Source organism: Equus przewalskii, chromosome 23 (assembly GCF_037783145.1).
Source record: "Equus przewalskii isolate Varuska chromosome 23, EquPr2, whole genome shotgun sequence".
Taxonomy (NCBI): Eukaryota; Metazoa; Chordata; class Mammalia; order Perissodactyla; family Equidae; genus Equus; species Equus przewalskii.
Window position 1 is genome coordinate 20,560,068 of NC_091853.1, and position 22,167 is coordinate 20,582,234.

The 22,167-nt window shown below is 37.7% G+C and overlaps 1 protein-coding gene across 2 annotated transcripts in view; it reads right to left on the reverse strand.

Moving 5' to 3' along the window:
* Positions 1–16,312, reverse strand: part of CENPF (centromere protein F) — a 56,754-nt gene extending 40,442 nt beyond the window's left edge. Inside the window, exons 1-7 of one of the 2 annotated variants that reach the window (XM_008533144.2) lie at positions 16,167–16,312; positions 13,537–13,739; positions 12,511–12,707; positions 8,166–8,287; positions 7,635–7,726; positions 5,753–6,038; positions 4,421–4,623 (exon numbers count right to left, since the gene is read on the reverse strand). In XM_008533144.2, coding sequence (XP_008531366.2) covers positions 4,421–4,623; positions 5,753–6,038; positions 7,635–7,726; positions 8,166–8,287; positions 12,511–12,707; positions 13,537–13,698 — 1,062 coding nt within the window. In that variant the 5' untranslated portion in view covers positions 13,699–13,739; positions 16,167–16,312. Of the gene's footprint in view, positions 1–4,420; positions 4,624–5,752; positions 6,039–7,634; positions 7,727–8,165; positions 8,288–12,510; positions 12,708–13,536; positions 13,740–16,002 lie in introns of both variants that reach the window. The other variant, XM_008533145.2, reaches the window with a different exon arrangement.
* Positions 16,313–22,167: the final 5,855 nt, after the last annotated feature.

Below are 22,167 nucleotides of genomic sequence, written 5' to 3' on the forward strand. Positions count from 1 at the left end.
TGTAACATCTAAAACAATCACTGTAAAAGTTCTACAAAGAAATATACTCAAGAACAGTATAGATAAATCTAAATGGAATTCTAAAAAATGTTCAACTAAGCCACAGGAAGAAAAGAAAAAAAGAAAAGAGAAATGAAAAAGAAAAAGAAATAGGAAACCAAAAATAAGATGGTAGACAAGCCAAGGCATATCAATAATTACATTAAATGTAAATGATCTAAATATGGTAATTAAAAGACAAATAGAAGAGTGAATCAAAAAATATGACCCAGGACAGCTATTTCAACAAAGGAACCAAGAACATACAATGGAGAAAGGAAAGTCCCTTCAATAAATGTTGCTGGGAAAACCAGATAGCCACATGCCAAACAATGAAAGTAGATCATTATCTTACACCGTACACAAAAACTAACTCAAAATGGATTAAAGATTGAATATAAGACCCGTAAAACTCCTGGAAGAAAACATATGCAGTATGCTCTTTGACATGGTCTTAGCAGTTATCTTTTTGAATATCATGTCCCCTGAGGCAAGGGAAACAAAAGAAAAAGCAAACAAATGGGACTACATCAAACTAAAAAGCTTCTGCATGGCAAAGGAAACCATCAACAAGACAAGAAGACAACTCACCACCCACCAACTTGGAGAAAATATTTGCAAATCATATACCCAGTAAGGGTTTAATATTCTAAAATACATAAAGAACTCATATAACTCAATAACAAAAAAATCAACAACCTGATCAAAAATGGGCAGATGACATGAACAGACATTTTTCCAAAGCAGATATACAGATAGCCAATAGGCATATGAAAAGATGTTCAACATCACTAATTACTAGAGAAATGCAAATCAAAACTACAGTGAGATATCACCCCACACCCATCAGAATGGCTACTATTAAAAAGACAAGAAAAAGCAAGTGTTGGAGAGGATGTGGAGAAAAGAGAACCATTATACACTGCTGGTGGGAATGCAACCTGGTAAAGCCCCCATGGAAAAACAGTATGGAGATGTCTCAAAAAATAAAAAATAGAAATATGGTATGATCCAGCTATTCCACTTCTGGGTATTTCTACAAAGAACATGAAACATTAATTTGAAAAGATATATGCACCCCTATGTTCACTGCAGCAATATTCACAATAGCCAAGACTTGGAAGCAACTCAAGGACCCATCAACAAATGAATGAATAAAGAAGATGTGGTATACATATACAATGGAACACTACTCAGCCATAAGAAATAGGAAATTGTGCCACTTGCAACAACCTGGATGGACCTTGAAGGTATTATGCTATGCGAAATAAGTCAGAGAAAGACAATCACTGTATGACTTCATCCATATATGGAAGATAAACAAACAAACATAGAGAACAGACTGGTGGTTATCAGAAGGGAGGAGGGTGGGGGAAGGGTGAAAGGGTAAAGGGGTACGTATATATGGTGCCAGATAGAAACTAGGCTTTTGGTGGTTGAACACGATGCAGTCTATACAGAAGCCAAAATATAATGATGTACTCCTGAAGTTTACATAATGTTATAAATCAATATGACCTCAATAATATAAATAAAATACAAAATGACTCAACTAGATGCTGTCTACACTTTAAATAAAGTAACATAGATAGGTTGAAGGCAAAAAGACAGAAAGAATACATCATGCAAATATTAATGAAGAATGCCTATAATACCATCAGGTAAAGTAGACTTCAGAATAAAAAAAATTACCAGGGACACTGAGGGACATTGTATAATGAACATGGTCCATCCACCAAAAAGACATATAAATTCTAAATGTATATGCACCAAACAACAGAGCTGCAAACTATGTGAAGCAAAAACTGGTAGAACTGAAAGGAGAAACAAATCAACAATTATGGGAGATTTCAGAATCCCTCCCAAAAATTGACAGAACAACTAGACAGAAAATCAGCAAGGATATAGAAGAATTCAACACCACCATAAACTAATAGGAGCTAAGGACATTTTTAGAACATTCTACTCAAAAACAGAATATACTTTTTTTTCAAGTGCCCATGAAACATATACCAAGATAGACTAGATTCCACACCATAAAACAAACCTCAACGAATTTAAAAGAATTAAAGTCATACAGTATGTTCTCTGAACACAATGGAATCAAACTACAAATCATTAACAGAAAGATGAAAATCTCACAACACTTGGAAACTAAACAAGGTATTTCAAAATAATCCATGGGTCAAAAAGAAGTCTCAGAAAAAAAATTTTTAATTACACTGAACAAAATAAAAATGAAAATACAATATATCAAAATTTGTAGGACACAGTTAAAGCAGTACCAAGAGGGAAATTTATAGCATCAAATGACTACATTGGAAAAGAAGAAAAGTCTCACATCAATAATCTAAGCTACCCACCTCAGCAATGTAGAAAAAGAGCAAAATAAACCCAAAGTAAGCAGAAGGAATTAAGAAAGAGCAAAAATCAATGAATTTGAAAAGAGAATAATCAATGAACCAAAAAGCTGATTCTTTAGAAAGATCGATAAAAGACCAATTAAACTGAGAAATCTCTTCCAAGATTGGCAAAGAGAAAAAAAGAGAAGACGCAAATATCAGAAACAAACAGGGAGTCACCAGCTGATCTACAGACACCAAAAGAATGAGGGAATAGTACACACAACTCTACGCACATAAGCTTGACAATTTAGACGAAATGGACCATTTCCTCTAAAAATACAAACTATCCTAACTCACCCAATATGAAATAATTTTAATGGCTCTATAACTATTTTAAAGATTGAATTTGCAATTTTAAAACTCCCAAGAAAGAAATCTCCAGGCCCAGATGGTTTCATGGAGAATCCTACCAAATGTATAAAGAAGAAATAACATCAATTCTACACGATCTCTTCCAAAAAATAGAAGAGGAGGGGATGTTTCCCAATTCATTATATGAGGCTAGTATCACCTCTGATATAAATTACCAAAGACAGTACAAAAAAAAGAAAACAGCTGACCAATATCTCCCATGAACATAGATTCAAAATTCCTTAACAAATTGTTAGCAGATAAATAGATATAAATAAAAAGAAATAAATAAAAAGAACTATACACTACAACCAAGTAAAGCTTATTCCAAGGATGCAAGGCTCATTCAAATATTTGAAGAGCAATCAATGTAACTCACCATTTTAACAAGCTATTATTTCATACAATGACATATGAATCTATGATTATCTTAAAATAAAAAGATTAATTTTTTTAAAAAGACAGAAAGAACCTGCCCTCAGGAAGCAAATAGGAGACAAAGGTCTACCTACCACAGCTGTTTTTACCTACTGCCTTAAAAATATCTAGAGAGTTTATCAAAAGTTAATTTCTTAGGCCTACGTTAGACATAGGATTAATTTTGCAAGGTTCTCAGTGATTCTGACAATTAGCCAAGTGTGGGAACCACAGGCTAGAACACAAATAATGACAATAAAAGGGTCACAAGGGGGATGCCAGGAGAAAAGATCTCAGTGCATTAAGAGATGAGGGAAGGAGCTCACAGGATGAGGAACATGTCAAGAGTATTCCAAGAGGAGGGTGTGCCAAGCAGAAAGGCAAATGTGAGCAAAACACCAGGCCCAAAAAAGGTTAGGTTCAAGAAACACCAAATAATCATGGTTGGTCCTAGAAGATAATTCGTTTTTCTCTACAGTTGTCACCATATACCATACTATCCATGTTACTCATACACTTATGTCACATCCCCCATTAGGATGAAGTTCCACAAGGGCAATGATCTTTGTCTATTTTCTCACTGCTCCATCCCCAGGTCTAGAACAGTGCCTGACACATGGAAGGCAATCGATAAATATTTGTTGAATGAGTTGGCGAATGAATGAAGAGTAGAAAAAAGGGAAGAAAAGACTAGAGAAGTAGGTTGGGGCCAAAGCAATTACAACAACAACAATAACAACAAACAAAACACCCTCAAATAACAGGCTAAGAAGCTTGGCCTTAATTAGAGCCTTAAGATTAAATGGCAGAACATATACTGGATCCTATGAATAGATCGATTAAATTCCATCGTATGTCCTAAAACTTTTTTAAAGTTCCATTACTTCAAAGTGCCTCTTCTACGTGCCAGGCACCACACCAGGTGCTGTAGATACATAATCTTTATTCTTCACCACCCTCTGAGACATAAAAGAAACGAGTGATTTGCCCAAGTCACTCAGCTGGGAGAATGTGCAGTCAGGATTGGACCCCAGATCTACCCAACTCTAAAAGACTTTACTAGTTCAACTGCATCAGTATTACCTGGTATATATTAATAAGGTCCATTACTAACATTTATTTCAGAAACGTAAGTGGAAAGTACTCTTTCCAAAGAATTGCATGAAGAAATGGAAATTTTTTCCGATAACTCATGAAAAGTCAAGTACCTTGGTTGATGCCTGGTCATACTGTGCTGTTGTTCTCACTAGTTCATCTCTACTTTTATTCGAAACTTTCTCTTTTTCAATTAATTCCACTTTTGCTCTCTCAAGTTGGAGTTGGAGTTCTTGAAATTTATTCACTTGCCCTTTCATTTCTTTTTCTTGTCCTTGCAGACGTAGTTCCAACTCACTAATCTTGCTCCTTAGCTCTTAAATCACAAACAAAACCCAAATTCCAATGAATATATATTTTTCACAAATAATTTACAATTAAATTCAGAATGTATGATTTGTTACTCTGCACAAATATAAATCAATTCACCTTAAACACAGAAGCTACTTTAGTGGGATTGAATTTCAATGTTTAGTCTCTATTGTCTTTTGGATTCAAACATCCCACAGAAAGCAGAAGAAACAAATTTTCTTATGTTTTCACAGAGAAACTTGGGGGAGAAAATGCTTTTCTAAAATTGTGAATAGAATCTCAGCAAAGCTGCAAAAAGCACATGACATTTAACACGCTTTGTTAAAACTACCACTTGGTTTTATACACTGGCAAAAAAATATTTGTTTTGTGCCCATATCAATGCAAATGAGCACTAGGCAGTGAAAAATTCATCCTCTCATATTCTCTGGTAGATTTATCTCCAGTAAAGATGAAGACAGTGTGAACTTCCTATATTGCCAAAATTAACAATAATTTTTTTTCATTTTTTTCCGCTCATACACACAATATGGGTTCCAACGGCACTGGCAGTATGACAGCTCTCACCAGTGAACAATGACGGTGATTTTCAATGTATCATAGCAGTGGAAATTATCAGTCTGCAGAGTAGATTCCAAAACACCACCTGGTGCCCTTGGCTGTCAGCTGCAGTGCGGTACAGCAGCCAAACTTACAGGTTTGCTCTCATATGGACGACCTGGCAGGGCAGAGCAAAGCTGTTCGGCAAACCCATGCCACACCTCTGGCCAAAGCAGCCTAGGCCACATGATTGTTCCATGGGCCACAAAGGGAGCCTGATGAGAAGTGTGGGAAGTGTCAACTACAACCAACCTACTCGCCCTCCTTCGGAAAGACAAGTCAAAGCCACTCATCCTACTTTTGAAGGCTTCAGGACACCAGCTTTTCAGTACAAATAAAGGTACATTCCAAAATTGTGGTATCTTTACTTATTGTAGAAAAGACAGTATTTCACATCACCACACTGGGATGTTGCCCACCGATGTGTCTAACAAAACACATAAGCACTTCGTAGGACTAAAAATGTCTGGAATCACCTCTGAAATTATCTCAGGAAAATTTAATATAGAACTAAATTTAGCTCAAGAAGTTACCTTGATTCTGGGCTTTTAATTGATCCAAAAGATAGGAATTGCTAGAATCCTCACAGAAACTGCCATTAGCATCTCTTTTCCCCATTTTCAAAGTCGATCTACTTGGAGTCACCTCCCCAGAAAAGTGAGATGCAGAGAAATCTCTCCCAATCGGAGTTTTTTGAGCACTTGATGAAAGACGACTTGGGGTCTGTTCTTGTTGCCATGAGAACACGGACGATGAAGCCTGATGTCGGGCAATGTCTCGGTGATTCATAGTGCTTTGGGGAATAGCCTGGCTCACTTTCTGTAAAAATAGAAATCTTTAGAGCTCTTTAGAGTCTCAATATTCAAGGCTATTTATTTTCAGAGAGAACATAAAGCCATGATGCCAAGAAGTTAACTCTTCCACTGTGTACCAAGAAAGAATGTTCATCATGTCAAGGGAACCATTAAGTCCCAATACCCAGTGAGGAAATTTTCTGTCAGTCAGACTTCAGCATTGAAGGGTTAAAGCCAGTACCATTTGAGGCTCAATCTATTTTAAATGGGCGTTTTGCATTTATTCTGCATCCCTTAAATACTCCATTAAACACACGTGAGTATTCACCACCATTTTGAATTCTGATATTGATTTTCCTTTGCCATCTTTGGTCACCTCCCCCTGTGGCTTTGCACAAAGAGAACCAAAATTAAATATTAACCTAAAGAATTCTTTCAAGAATCTCACTTTCCACCATATCACTCCCCCCGAAAATGTCATATATGGTATTCTGTACTATATAATACACATTGTGTATTTTGTACTGCCTTGAATTATTCCTTTGGTTCTTCTCTCAGGCTCCATTCTGACAAATATCAAGACTTGGCTGTAGATGCTGCATTAAGCTTTTTACAGCAAGTGCTTTTCTTGCCACAGGGAGAGGTTTCATGTTTATGGAGATTCATATTCCTCCATAAATAACTCTGGGAATCAATGTCAGGGGCAGAATTGGTACCAATGACTGAAGTGGATAACAAAGCATATGCTATTTCTAGGACAAAGCAGAAAATTATTGTTTAATTTTTATTCATCTTGATAAGCAGTGTCTTGCTACATACCAGAATCCTGGTGACCTCAAGGGTTAATGTCATAAAAAAATTAAAAGTGTTAAAGTTCTAATAGATACTTATTGATCCTCAGTATTTAAGGTATCTACTTAAAAACTCAACCTTAAATTGTTTGCTGAAGGGTGCCATCTCCCCAAGTTCTTATATTTGGTGGAAATGCACCATTAAGTGCCAAACTGGGCTGTTATTTTTTTTTTCTAGCAAATAAGTTCATGAGAGCAGAAATGGTAAAGGTAAATTCTGTAGATACCAGATATTTTCAAGGTCAGTCCCTGAACTGTAAGCAAGGGTTTCTAACCCTTGCATTTTTATCTTGTCGACATTAAGCAAATCTCCTCACCCACCTCTCTCAGCTTATTTACCCACATCAAAATGGAGTTCAGAACACTTGTCAGCAACTCATTTAAAAGAATTGACAAGATTATGTTGATAACATTCTCCTCTGAAATAAACTTCATAAATAACGATCCTCAAACCCCATGTTCCTGGTAGCAATCACCACATTCTAACAAAAGAACCGAACAGGAAGCAGCTGCTTCCCGGTGACAAAGCCAGCAGTGAGTCAGGAATGACTCTTGGTCCTACCTTCTCCAAATATGCTACTTATCATTAGATCTTAATAGGGAAATAATTACATGGCTACTCTTCCCCTGGAATTTGATGAACATTTAAGATTTGGAGATAAGCTAATCTCCCAGCTCTATTTTACTCATCTCATCTATTTTTAAAACTAAGAAATTTCAACATACTTCCCTAACTATATACTCGATCATAAGGCCCGGAATGAACTTACTTTAGCCTGCAACGCTTTAACTTCTGCCTCTAATCTTTTTCGTTCTTCAACTTCTTTATTATATTTTTCTTTTAGATCCTCATACTTGGAACCTAAACACAGACAAGGAGTTGCAGTTTTATTTCGATCACTGATTTCATGAAGGAATTCACAGATCAATAATCATCACAATAGATAATCTAGAAATTAGTATCTTAGTATATCAAGTAAAAGAACATTTTGATTAGGGCAACAAATACTGATCAAATTACTCAAATATGAAAATACACAGAAACATAGGTGTTTTGAATATTCGAAAACTGAATTATTTTTAAAAACATCCCAGAGAAGGACAAAGATAAAAGTTTAAAGGTTTAACATGGCAGCTCAACAGAGTTCAACAAATACACAAATGGATATGTAACAAGCAGTTGCATTTTTTTTTTTAATGCCCAGATTAGAAGTTGAATTCAAAGTTGAATTAATTCATTTCTTTGGCAGAATTTAAATCTCAATAAAAGCACTTTTTACACTGAGGGAAAAAATCCTTACCGCTATAATAGTGACTTGGCGTCAATGGAGTTGCAAAAATTTTTTGCGGTGTATTGCACGGATTCAGAGAGACATCTGCAGACTGGGCAGTTTGTTGACTTCTTTCAAGTTCAGATTTACACCTGTTAGAAGAGGACCCAAGAGAATGCAAATCAGAGCAAAGGCTATAGGATACCTACACCATATGTTTCCAGAGTAATAAACTTACAAAGGAACCCCTCCTCTAAGAATTCTTACCACTTCATTTACCCAACAGACATTTAATAAGAACTAACTTGTATGATAGACATAAACTCAGTCCCCTGTCTTCAGAGGAACTCAGGCTAGTTAGGGAAACAGAAATATAAACCAAGAATTACAGTGTTATAAAGGCTATGATGAAGATCCATAATAACCGTTGTAGTAGTAAAGAGTAAGGAGGTTGGAGATATAATCCAGGCAAATTTTATATTCTAAGCCAAAGAAAGACAGAGAGATAAAAGAACTCAGAACTCAGGAACACAAGAGAAAACTGCTATCATTGAAGCTTGGGTTCAAATCGTGAGAATGGATGGCATTACTTATAATATTAGTTACCACAAAAACATAGACTTGACATACATACCATGTATTGTGTGACTTTTTTGAAACACAGATACAAAAATCAAGTTAATATAACACATCTCGAAAAGATATGGCTGGAAACAGTCACAAAGAAATGGGGAAAGTAAGCTATATATTATATTTATGTACAGAATATCCCTACCGTTTGTGCTCTGAACACCCTTCAGAATCAAACAACCTATTTTAAGAGGACTCAATTCTTCCAAGTCTCTAATATCTCTGATTTTAACTTAACACAAAAATAAAATGAACACCCTATTAGAATGCCTAATGACGTGCACCAGTCTTTTTGCCATCAATGCATTACTCAAAGCAGGGAATGAAGAAAGTGCCTTGGTGCCCTAGCTCCGCCAAGCTCCAAATTCAATCTGGGAAGAAAGAAGCACTGTGCGAGCTGAAAGTGACCACTCAGCAAATCAAATCATCACTTTTGAACTTACAGGAGGTAGCAGCACTGTCCAATACAAATATTCTATTAACATGAAAAAAGTAACAAGAAATAAGTGACTTTAATCTTAATATTTAACTTGATATTTTCAGAATACTATCTTTTCAACTTGTAATCAATACAAACATTATTAATGAGATATTTTACATTTCTTTGTGCTAAATCTTCAGAATTTGGTATGCACTGTGTATTTACAACACATCTCAATTGCACCAGCCACATTTCAAGTGCTGGGCAGCCAAATGCAGCCAGCGTCTCCCATATTGGACAGGGCAGGTCTACAGACTTACCAAAGGTCTCACAAGGTTGGTGATTCAAGAGAGGAATTTTGAAGAACCTTGCAAAATCACTGTTTTTTCCCCTCTCAAATTCACCTTAACCCTGTTTCCCTATTCTTTCATTTTAAAAATATAAAAGTTTATTTATCTTAAATACTAAATAAAAGTATACCCTGCTATTATAAACCTGTTGTTTTTCCTTTCTCTTAGGGAGAAAACCACCACCACCAGAAAAAGCACTAAATTAAGCTGTTTTCTACTAGGTTTAACTATATGAGATTGCCACCATGCTACAGTTTTGGCCATCATTTCAAATGGTTCAAACTAACTTGTTCAAGACATTCCTGAAACCTAATCAGTGGCCACTGACGGAGAAATAAGTTCCTGCACTGCACTTGAAGGTTACCAGTGAGAATTTGAAAACTATACTCGATAATGTTGTAGTTTATAGTTTTTATACTATAGAAAACTATACTCAACAGTTTTTATAATCTAAAGTTTACAGTTTACAAACTTTCTTAAACATCTAAATGGAGAGATAAGAATATTTTTAAACTAAATGTGCTATGGGGGTATCCTAACCCCATGATATGACAATGACAGCTAATAACAACTGATAACAATGCTACCATTTTACAGTTGCTACATGTCATGTACAATCCTGAGCACTTTATATTTGCAAGTATTGCTACCAAATGGCATTGTGCAATGAAATATAGAAATGTATACAAAAGTCTTTGTTCCTAAAATGTTAAAAATACAAACATTTCCATCTAAATTGTTAAAACCACTATTTCTAAAACCAACAGCAAAAATGTGCTTTCCAAAGAAATAATTATTCCAACATACTGAGGTGAGCTTCCCACTTCCCTAGCACCTCCTATCCAAAACAAATGCCTATCGTTCATTCATTTATTCAACAAATATTTGAGGGCCTGCAGTTGCCAAGTGCAATGGACAAAGTGATGAACAAGACAGACAAGGTCTCTGTTCTCATGGAGTTAGAGATGACAGACAACAAACAAGAAAACAAAAAACTCAATGAGATCGAAGTTTATTTATCATTCATACACACAACTTATAGACACCACCTTCCTATAGGGATAGGAAACAAAATTAGAAAAAGATTTCTGTGCAGGTGAATGATCTTCACAGAAAGAAAAATAAAAGTGATTTTAAAATGTTTTAACTTTCAGAAATATGTTTGATATGTAGGTAGAATTAAGATTACTATAGCTATGCCAGGAAAAAAAGTTTCTTGGTATCAAGATATGTATTAATTACAAAAGGAAAAATAGTGATTTTACAGTGGAGAAACACAGACAACACCTTAACCAAGTGATCAAGTTAAAAGTCATAGTACATCACGTACCCTCTGATTTGATGCACTGAGAAAGACACATCACTACTTCTGCAGTACTCTTACCAAAAATTTATAACCTCAGTCTGACCCAGTGGTTCTCAATCCAGGATGATTTTGCCATCCCAAAGGATATTTGGCAATGCCTGGAGACATTTTTGATTGTCAAAACTTGGAAATGGAGTAGATGCTACTGGCATCTAGTGGATAGAGGCCAGGCGTGCTGTTAAGTATCCTACAATGCACAGGGCTGCCTTCCACGAGGAATAATCTAGTCCAAAATGTCAACTGGGACACTGCTGGAAAACTCTGATCTAATCAGTGAGAAAACAGCAGGCAAACCCAAATTGAGGACTATTCTACAAAAGAGCTGACGAATACTCTTCCAAAATGTAAAGGTCACAAGAAGACAAGAAACTGTCACAGCTTAGAAAAAGACTAAGAAAACATCAACAAATGCAAGGCGGAATCCTAGATCAGTTCCTGGAACAGAAAAAGGACATTCCTGAAAAAACTACTGAAATCCTAACAGTCCACAGTTTACTTAATAGTATTGAATCAATGTTTATTTCTGGCCTCATTGTATTTTGGTTATATAAGATGTTAACAAGCGTTTCTGTAAGCCTAAAGTTCTTTCAATATAATTTTTTATTATAATTTCTGGGTGTGCATTTGCCAAACCAACAAGGGGGCAAACTGCTGAAGTCTTTTGGCTTTTAGCCTTTATCACTCCTTGTTATTTTGACAAAATTCGATTATTAGAACAAGAAGGTACCACTTATAAGCTAGCAGTGATTAGGTCCCACTAACTTTATTTTGATTAATGCCTCTTGTTGTTTGGGGGATTTTTTTTTTTAATGTAAGAGTAGTAATAAGCACCGTTTTATTGCTTAAATATGGCATTGAAACTGGCAAACTGATTATGTAATGCTTACGATGGGGATCTTCGAAGGAACTTCTTCTTGACTTCACTTCCTTCCCTTTCCAATTAGATTCCACAGCACATGACTTTAACCACTCTCTTTCCAATATCCTTGATTATTCCATTGTCTTCTACCCCATTACCCTGGCCAAGAACAACCAGAAATCCATCCTCCTGTTTACCTTCTCAGCACTTACATCCCAGATGCTAAAGAAAAAAAAAAAAAAGACATACAACTCTACAGATTGGTCCCACTATAATTTCTGGTCTCCAACCTCAATTAGGCCCTCAGTGCTTCTCAGTCCTTTTGTAATTCCCTACTTCTCATTCTCTACAACAGCTTTTCCACTCAGAGAAAACATAAGCCATCAGTATAAGCCATGCCTTAACTTCCCTCCATCTTTTCAGTAACCACTGTTGCTAGTTTTTGTATTATTTATTATAGTATCACCCAGTAATAATCACAGTGTCTGGCACATAAAGCAGCTTAATAAACATATGCTGCATGAATAAATAAGCAAACAACCATTTAATGAATTTATATAGTACTAAGCCTTGCAATGATAGGACTGAAGTATAAAAGAAAAGAATTAATTTTCCTCAAATCATTATTTATTCCACTGGAAAAAATATATTGCAATGTATAATAATTACATCCTTAAAGGAAAAGATAAATGCATCTGATGAATCCATACAAAGACATCAATGTATATATATCATTCAAAAAAAATTACCTTTTAAGTTCCTGTTCCAGTTTTTCTATTTGTTTCTTGCTTGAATTCAGTTGTCCTTCTTGGAAATTCACTTGCGACTCCTTGACCTGAAGATCATGGGCAATCTTCTGCTTGGTCTTCTCCAGATTTTCACATATTTCCATCAAGCTTTGGTTCTCCCTTTTCAGGTTCGTGCCCTCAGTTTTTTCATTCTCCACCTAATGGGAATCGTTCAAAAGGAAATCGTTCTCTTACTCAGTGAATTCACCAGGGTATTATTTGTGAATCTGAGTTTAACAATGACAGCTAAGTTTCTGAGATACGGTTGTAATAATCCAGATGTCAATGCTTGATGAACACAGACATCTTAGATGACCTCACTTTGAAGCCTATAGACATGAAATGTCTACAAAGTCACGGATTACATCATCTTTGGCCAAAGCCACACATACTCATCCTAGAAAGGAGATTTAATATGCTTTCGAGTATTAAAAAATAAAAAATAAACCCTATAAATTTCCCTTAGCAATTCACTTTCAAGTTCGGCTGCTCAAGCTAATGACTCTAAGAAACTGGGAAACTCTCTCACTTGCAAAAACCTTTCAGAAGCAGTGACTGTATCACTGCTTTCTTGGCTAATACAGAGGAAAGAAAGGACTGGTGACGTTTTCATTTTGTAGTCCTAAAGAGACAAGTTCTGGGACTACGAGGGGGAAAAGCCCCCTCTCAGAAAGCGATATCCATTTGGACTGCAACGCACTTAAATACTGTCCCCAGATTCACAGCCAGAGACTTTTGGCCTTGCTGGTGCAGAACGCAAAAGCAGTTCCCAATTCCTGGTCCGAAACAGAAGTGAAAATGGAACCCAGCAGCCCTAAATATTTGCAGATAAGCAGAAATGAGGACAGAGGATGGAGAAAATGAGGCGATTAAAATAAAAATGACTCCAAAAAGGAGAGGAGGGAATTAACGCCTGACGATAGCAAAATCATTTTTCTCTAAACTTAAAGGACCAAGATGAAATCAATACCAGCATTACAATGATACCTTCTGTTTTTGCTTCTGCAACGCGGCCTCCAGAGTTTCAAGCTGAAACTGCCTCTGCTGCCTTTCCTTCTTCAGTTTGTCGAGCTGTCCTTCAAGCTCTTGAATTTTCTGAAGAGCTCTTGTAGGCAGGCCTTCTTTCCATTCTTCCAAAGCCCAGCTCATTTTGCTCTCCTTCCTTTATCACTCAAACATTTAGAAATTAACTGAAAAGAATAACCAGATTGTGGGTCTCAAGACAGTAAAGGAAACGTAATGTTCTAAGACTAATGAGTCTACACAAGCACCACTAAGAATCAAGTTTCAAAACTCCACATTTCAAAAGATAACACAGTACAACATCTATCTTCTCCATCCTCTGAAAGGCCCCTCCCCATAACTCTGATTGTAAAGTACATCACATGCTTCTTTAGCTTCCTCTTTCTTTCTCTCTTTCTCTCTTTCTTTTGAGGAAGATTGGCACTGAGCTAACATCTGTGCCAAACTTCCTCTATTTTATGTGGGATGCTGCCACACCACGGCTTGCCGAGAGATACTGGGTCCACACCCAGGATCCAAACCTGCAAACCCTGGGCCGCCAAAGCAGAGTGCACGAACCTAACCACTACGCCACCGGGCACCCCCTCCGATTTTATTTTTCATTTTTGACTTCTTATACGGCTACCTGCTTTCTACTGCTCACCTGATTTTCCTTATACAAAACATGAATATTTTGCTATAAGGTTTCAGATGAAATAGGTCCTGTTAACAAATAAAATGCACGACAAGTTATTTTGCAAATGCTCTTCTTTCCCTTCTTTACACTGTTAACTCCCACTCATACTTTGTCCCTCTTCCTCTGGGAAGCATTCCCTGAGGAGACCCATCCATAACCTGGTGGCATCTCCCGGTCACAGTCTCTCATGGCACAGGTCCACCCTCTCCTTCCAAGCAGTTATCAGTTGTTGAATTAATGCATGAATGAACAAAGAGTGAATGCCATATAGTAACAGAACCACTGCAAAATGCAGTGAAGTCATGCTCCAAACAGACCTTAGCAGGAAACAGGTATATAGTCTTAATGATTCAAATCCCAGCTTGGCCACCTACTAGACGTGTGACCTTGGGCATGTTATTTAACTGCTTTGTGCCTCGGTTTCCTCGTTTGTAAAATGGGGATAATAACGGTGTGACTTCCTAAAGTCTTAGAACAGCATCTCCTGATAAGCTTTCTGTACACGTTAGCTATTATGTTGGTCCTTGAAAACACTTTTTCATTTGTATATTTCAGTCTATGGTACCAACCCACAAGTGGCCTGCCTCCTTCTCAGCCACATCTTAGAAAATTTAAATCACCTGGGAGAAAAGTATGGCAATTCTTCTTTACTTATTAGCCTTTAGAACTTAAAGAAAAAAGCATTCATTTCCCAGTTATTTTGGCAACAGAGTAAGGATTCTTTTTTTACTAAATGAAGTCCACAACCATTTTAGTGTTTTGTTTCAATTGACTTTGAATTTCAACGAAATTTTTATCAGAACAACTAATAAGTAGTTGATGAAAGTACTAAGAATGATAAAAAGATTTTCAAAAATTAAGAGAGAAGCAAAGATCTCAGAAAACGCATAATGTAGATATCAAGCCTAGGAAAGCTGTGTTTTCTCTGCTAGTTGAATTCTTTTTTCCAGGTCTCAGCTCTTTGAACACAGCATCTTAAACTCCACTCCCATTTGCCCCAAAACTCTTATGCCTGCCTCTCCACCAACAAAAGACAGTTTACAGGTCCCGATAGGCTACTCCTTCCATTCTGACCTAGCTTGCTCACTCAGGGGTGGGAGTACGCACCCTTGAGGCACACAACTATAACTGTCCTAAAGAATTCTGCTAGCCACTGAAAGCATTAGGTCAAGACGCCAGAGCCAACAAAATGTGACGTGTGACAGCCCCCCCCCCCAACCCCCAGCACTGAAGGCCCAGTTTTCACGCTTTTCCTTTATCGCAATCCCCCATTTCCACCAAGAAACCCGAGTCTCCGCCTACGGGGCGTGGGGGGTACCATGGTGAGCCTGAGAATACGCTGCCTGCTCCTCTAGATCAGACTCAAGAGATAGGAGTCAGGTCATTTATTTCTGGGTTCTCATAACTCAGCAGAACCAGGTACACAGGCATATCCAAATAAACGTGGAAGGCAGGAGAGAAATGCTCTCGCAACTAACAATAGGCACACCGACCCGCCGCCCAGATCAAAACCCAAGCTTGCGCCTCCTCCACGCAACAAAGGACTGATATCCACATTTCAAATAGGAGCCACTGGTTCCTGAACGTGGAAGGCTGCTAGGAAATACCTGCTGATCTCCAATCTTTGACCTTTCAGAGGAGGAAACTGATCCCCCAAAGTGCGAGGTGGTGACCGAGCAGAGTCTCTGGATACTACTGCGAGCACAGCTTGACCCGGAGCAGAGAGGGGCGCCGACACCCCCTAAGAAACTCACCGGGGTCGGATTCTCCAGGCCCGTCAGGAGCGAGGGGGCAGTCCGCTGCACCTTCGGGGCCGGGAGCGCGATCCCACAAGCATCCCCGCCCAGTATCCTAGGGGAGAAAGCCAGCAGCTCCCCTACGCACGCCGCCGGAGCCGGGACCTAGGCAGGATGCTCACCTTGCTGGCGGGGAAGGGAAAACAACCCCGCAGAGAGTCGGGTTCCGGTGCAGCCTCCGCGGGCTGGAGCGCAGATTCCGATTCAAACTGCCCGCGGCCGCCACCCGTTTTCGATTCGCCCGCTTCCGGTCTCGACGGAACTCCCCTCCAAGCCTATTGGGCGCCGCGAGCAGCTGTGAGCCAATCCGCTTCCGCGCACTCGGATTGCGGCCTTTGATTGGTCCTTTCGGATGGATTTAAAAATCAAGTTATCACCACCTGGCTGCCGGCGCCGGAGTTAGAGTTTTGTTGCTCTTGCAGGGGGGCGGAGACCACGTGCTGTTGCTGAGGCTAGAAGATGTTTTGATCCGCTATTTCCGCAAAAGCCAGGGAGTGGGCCGGCTGATTAGGAGGGTGTGGTCTATCGCCTACAGCCAGCGGTGAGGCGCTGTCTGGTGAAAACTCTTAATGCTGCACGTCTATATCTACTTATTTATTAAATATTTAAATCAGGATAGAGATATTAGGTACTATGCTGCCATGCGTTCTTCATCCAGTGCCATTCTTAACAATTCTTTGACGGAAGTATTCTCATTTTATTTAAAAGTAAACTGAGGCACGTAGAAGCTAAGTACTTTGAAATTAAATCTAGAACATGCAGGATGTCACTAACAACTGTGCTCTAATGATCATGTTCTAAAGAGGAGACTCTGAACACTTGTTAGCTAGGATTCCAGGGGAGGACAATGTAGCCAGAAGAATCTTTAAACCTGGATGTAATCTCTCCTTTCTTTTTCGGAAGCCCACTATTATGGGGTGTATTGATGTACTTGTTTTATTTTCCTATCCAACTAAAAGTAAGCTTCTAAAGGCAAAAGCAAACAATGAACTGATGCTGTTGTCCTCCTCAGTAGATTCCAAACTTTTGGTATCCCTCTCTGTTCCTTTCATCAGACTGCTCCTGCAGCCTAGACTGCCTCCTATCTTTCACTGAAATTCTGCTCATCCTTCAGTACCCAATTCAAATGCCACTTTTGTTAAACCTCCCTATTCCCACCTACAATAATTATTTCTGATGCCTTTCCTAGAGCTTGGTTTATACTTCAGTTTTAGGATTTTTGCCTTATATTTATAAAATATAAATAAATAAATATATATATATATATATGTGTGTGTGTGTCTATATTTGGCTCCCCCATCAGACTCAAATTGGTTTATACTTCACTTTTAGGATTTTTGCCTTATATTTATAAAATATAAATATATATATATATGTCTATATGTCTATATGTGACTCCCCCATCAGATTCAAATTATTATTATTCTATAATAAACAATAAAGAAATACATTCACTTCTTGAACAAGGGGATTATGTGGTGAAGACTTCTAGCAACTTTTGTGATATTTATGTGACTTCAATTTTACAGTTCCCTTCCCGTGCCTCTATTTTTGCCCAGATTGTTTCTTTTTTTAGGGGAGAAAAGGGTGAACCCCATCCAACCAAATGTAGATCTCTTCTGAGGGGCCATTTTCAGCTTCCTCCCCTTCTCTTTGTAAAGCCACTCTCTCACTGAGCCAGTCCACTCTCTCTGGACAGTTCATCCGCCATTTCTACTTTCTGCCTATGAATCAGTGCTCTTGAGTCTATCTCTTCCTCTCCAGCTTAGACTGCAGGGCCCATCACTTAAACCATTCTTTTGCTGGTGTCCTCAGCTCTCTTGCCCCTGTTCTCTGCTTCCCCTAATCTGTATCCATGCAGCCTTCTATTTCCTCCCAAAGAGCACTGTTGCTGCAGAATAGGGCTAGAGAGAAATCCCAGGACTGTGCAGAGAGCCGCTGTAACTGTACGACCTCTAACTGGGGCCTTACTGCCCCTCCCCAGCCCTTTCGCCCAGTTCCACAATTTCTCTTAATCTTCTCCAACCATCGTCTTCCCGCTACCTCTCGGAAGGTGACCTCATCTCCCAGTTCACAGAAAATGTATGTCTGACGGGAACACCTTCAACTTCCAGCCACTCAAGTCTACAAATTTGGCACGATCTGTACCCATTCTTCCCTCCAGTTTTCCTGTTACAACCATAAGAAGCATGTTTGTGACTCTTTCTAAGCCCAAACAATCGTTCCGTGTTCTGGAGGCCCTTGCTTCTTAGGAACTTGGCTCTCCATTATGCACTTGCAAACAAGAATCTTTCACTTTCCTACTTTCCTGGGTCTTCCTCAAAGCACTTAAAGTGCTCAAGTCTTTCCCTTTAAAAAGAAATACTTTCTCAAACTACATTCCCTTACAGTGGTCATCATCTCTCTCATCACATTCCATTTTCTTTCTTTCTTTTTTTTGAGGACAATTAGCCCCAAGCTAACATCTGCTGCCAATCCTCCTCTTTTTGCTGAGGAAGACTGGCCTTGAACTAACATCCGTGCCCATCTTCCTCTACTTTATACGTGTGATGCCTGCTACAGCATAGCTCGACAAGCAGTGCGTAGGTCTGCACCAGGATCCGAACTGGCGAACCCCACACCGCGGAAGCAGAACGTGTGAACTTAACCGCTGCACCACCAGGCCAGCCCCAACAATTTCCTTTTTAGATTTGATAAAATAAGTTGCCATACTCCATTTAATCAATTATTTTTCTCAAAAAAAAAAAACCATGAAAGTACTTTCTATGAATGAAAGCTGTCTCTATCTCTGAATCACAAAGACAATATAACCTATTATTTTAAGCAGCAATTTCTATTTTATTTCATATTAATGTTTCAGCTCATGAAGACTAAAAACATTTTACAATTATACATGTGTTTAATTATGAGATAGGTTTTCCCACTACAGTGTCAGTTCCATGAGGAAGGAACCCTAACTAGCTGGTGGTGATGGTGGTGGTGGTGGTGGTGATTTTAGTTTGTTTTGTTCTGGAATCAGTTGTTTTTAGTATTAGATGGAATACATTTTTTCATCTTATTTGCAGCATTTCTACATCTGTATGTTTTAGATGTTTCTCTTGCAAGCAGCACATAATTTAATTTTATTTTTTCCACTCTGAAAATCTAGGTCTTATTTTTTTTTTAAACTTTATTGACATAGAATACACTAATTTTTAGGTGTGTAATGCAATGAATTTTGAAAAATACCTCTGTAAGCTACGTGAAAGTGAAAACATAAATATTTCTTCACATCAAAACGTTTCCTCATGCCCCCTCCCCAGTTATCCACCCCAAAAACTCCCAGACACAGGCAACCACTGATCTATTTTCTGTCACAATACATTATATTTGTATTTTTCTAGAGTTGCATATAACTGGAATTACATAGTGTGTCTTTTGTGTCTGGCTTCTTTTCCTCGGCATGATGTCTTTGAGTCTCATCCTTATTGAATGCAAAACTGTATTTTGTACAAAACTTTATTTATTTTTTTATTTCTTAGTAACATTTCTTTGCGTAGATATACAATTGGTTTATCCATCTACCCGTTGATTGATATTTGTATTATTTCCTGTTTGAAACTATTATGAATAAATCTTCTATGCACTTTGGTGTACAAGTCTTTGCATGGACATAGGTTTTCATTTCTCTTGTGAAATAGATAAGAGTGAAATTACTGGGTCAAATAGTAAGTGGATGTTTAACTTTTCAAGAAATGTCCAAAATCTTTTCCAAAGAGGTTGTATATTTTACACTCCCACAATGCTCTGCTCCCCATCCTCACCAACACTTGGTATTGTCAGTCTTTAATTTCTCCCCTTCTAATTGGTGTGGATGTTTTCTCTCAGTGGATTTAATTTGAATTTCTCGGATGGCCAATATGTTGAGCATCTCTTGATGAGCTTATTACCTAGTGAAGTGTTTATTAAAATATTTTTCCTGTATTTTTATTAAGTTGTTGGTCTTCTTACTGTGATTTCTCATATGTTCTGGCTACAAAGCCTTTGTCAGGTATATGTTTTGCACACATTTTCTCCGAGTGTATTGCTTGTCTTTTCAATTTCTTAATGAAGCCTTTCAAAAAGCAGAAACTTTTTATTTTCACAAAGTCTATTCAATTTTCTCTTTCATGGGTCATGCTTTTTTTAGGTCTTACCTAAGAAATTTTCACTTATCCCAAATTTGCAAGGACTTTCTTATGTTTTTTTCTGGAAATTTTCTAATTTGAGTTTAACGTTTCAGTATATAATCCATTTTGAGTTTATTTTTGTGTATGGTGTGAAATAAGGGATGAGGTTTACATTTTCCCACTGAGAGAGCCAACTGTTCTAACACTCGGTTGAAAAGATTATCCTTTCTCTATTGAATCACCTTAGCACCTTTGTTAAAAATTAATTGAACACACAAACATGGATATATTCTGCCTCTCTATTCTGCTGATCTATATGTTTATCATTACACTTGTATCATATTGTCTTGATTACTGTAGCTTTATAGTAAATCATGAAATTAAATGTAAGTCTTCCAACTATGATCTTTTTAAAATTGTTATCTATTCTAGGGCCTTTATTTTCCAGAAAAATTTTTGAATAAGAATATTAATTTTTCCAAAAGCTTCCTGGAATTTTGATTGGGATTGCATTGACTCTATAGATCAATTTGGAGAATTTAAGAATACCATGTCTTCTGGTCCATGCACATGGTATATCTCTCTGAATATTTAGGTCTTTTAAATAACACTTCTCAGCAATATTTTATAATTTTCATTGTACATACATATTTTGATACATTCATCTATAAGTATTTCATTTTTTTGCATGCTAGTGTAAGTGGATTTTTTAAAATTTCAGTTTCTAGTATTTTGTTGCTAGTATATAGAAATCAATTTATTTTTGTAAAATGACCTTGTGTCTTGCAAACTTGCTAAACTCTCCTGTATTAATTTGCTAGCGCTACTATAACAAAGCACCACAAACTGGGCAGCTTAAACAACAGAAACTTATTGTCTCACACTTCTGGAGGCTGGAAGTCCAAAATCAATGGGTCGATTCCCTCTGAGGGCTGTAAGAGAAGAATCTGTTCCAGGCCTCTCTCCTTGGCCTACAGATGGCTATCTTCATGTTTACATGGCATCCTCCCTACATGCAAGGCTGTCTCCAAATTTCCCCTTTATATAAGGACTCCAGTCATATTGGATTAGGGCCTGTCTTAGTTCAGGCTGCTGTAATAAATTATCGTAGATTGAGTGGCTTAAACAACAGATATTTATTTCTCATAGTTCTGGAGACTGGGAAGTCTGAGATCAGGTGTGCCAGCATGGTCAGGATCTGGTGAGATCCCTCGTCCTTACCAGATGGCTGACTTCCCGCTGTGCCCGTATATGGCAGAGAACAGAGAGAAAGTGGAAATAAGCTCTCTGGTGTTCTTTCTTATAAGGGCGCTAATAGCAATCATGAAGCTTCTACCCTTATAACATAATTACCTCCCAAATACCTCACCTCCTAATACCATTACACTGAGGGGTTACGTGTGAGTTTTGCGAGGACACAAACATTCAGTCCATAACAGGGCCCAACCTAATGACCTCATTTTAAATCCATAAACGCCCTATTTCCAAATAAAGTCACACTCTGAGGTACTGAGAATTAGGATTTCAACGTATGAGTTTAGGATGAGGGACACAATTTAACCCAAGACATCACAATAGTTCTAGTAGCTTCTTGTAGTTCCATTAGGATTTTCTACATATGTTATCTGTGAATCAACATGGTTTTACTTCTTCATTTCCAGTCTATACAATTTCCATTTATTTTTCTCCCCTTATTTCGATGGTTAGGGCCTCAAGTATAATGCTGACTAGATGTGATGAGAGTGGACATCTTTTTTGGTCTTCCTGATCTTAAGGTAAAGCATTCAGTCTTTCACCACTAAATAGGATGATAGCAATATGCTTTTATAGATGCCCTTTATTACATTGAGGAAGTTTCTTTCTATTTCAGTTTGTTGACAGTTTTTTTCATGCTCAGGTATTAGATTTTATCAAATTGTTTTGCTGCATTTGTTGAGATGATCATATGGTAGTTCCCCTTTATTGGGTTTATATG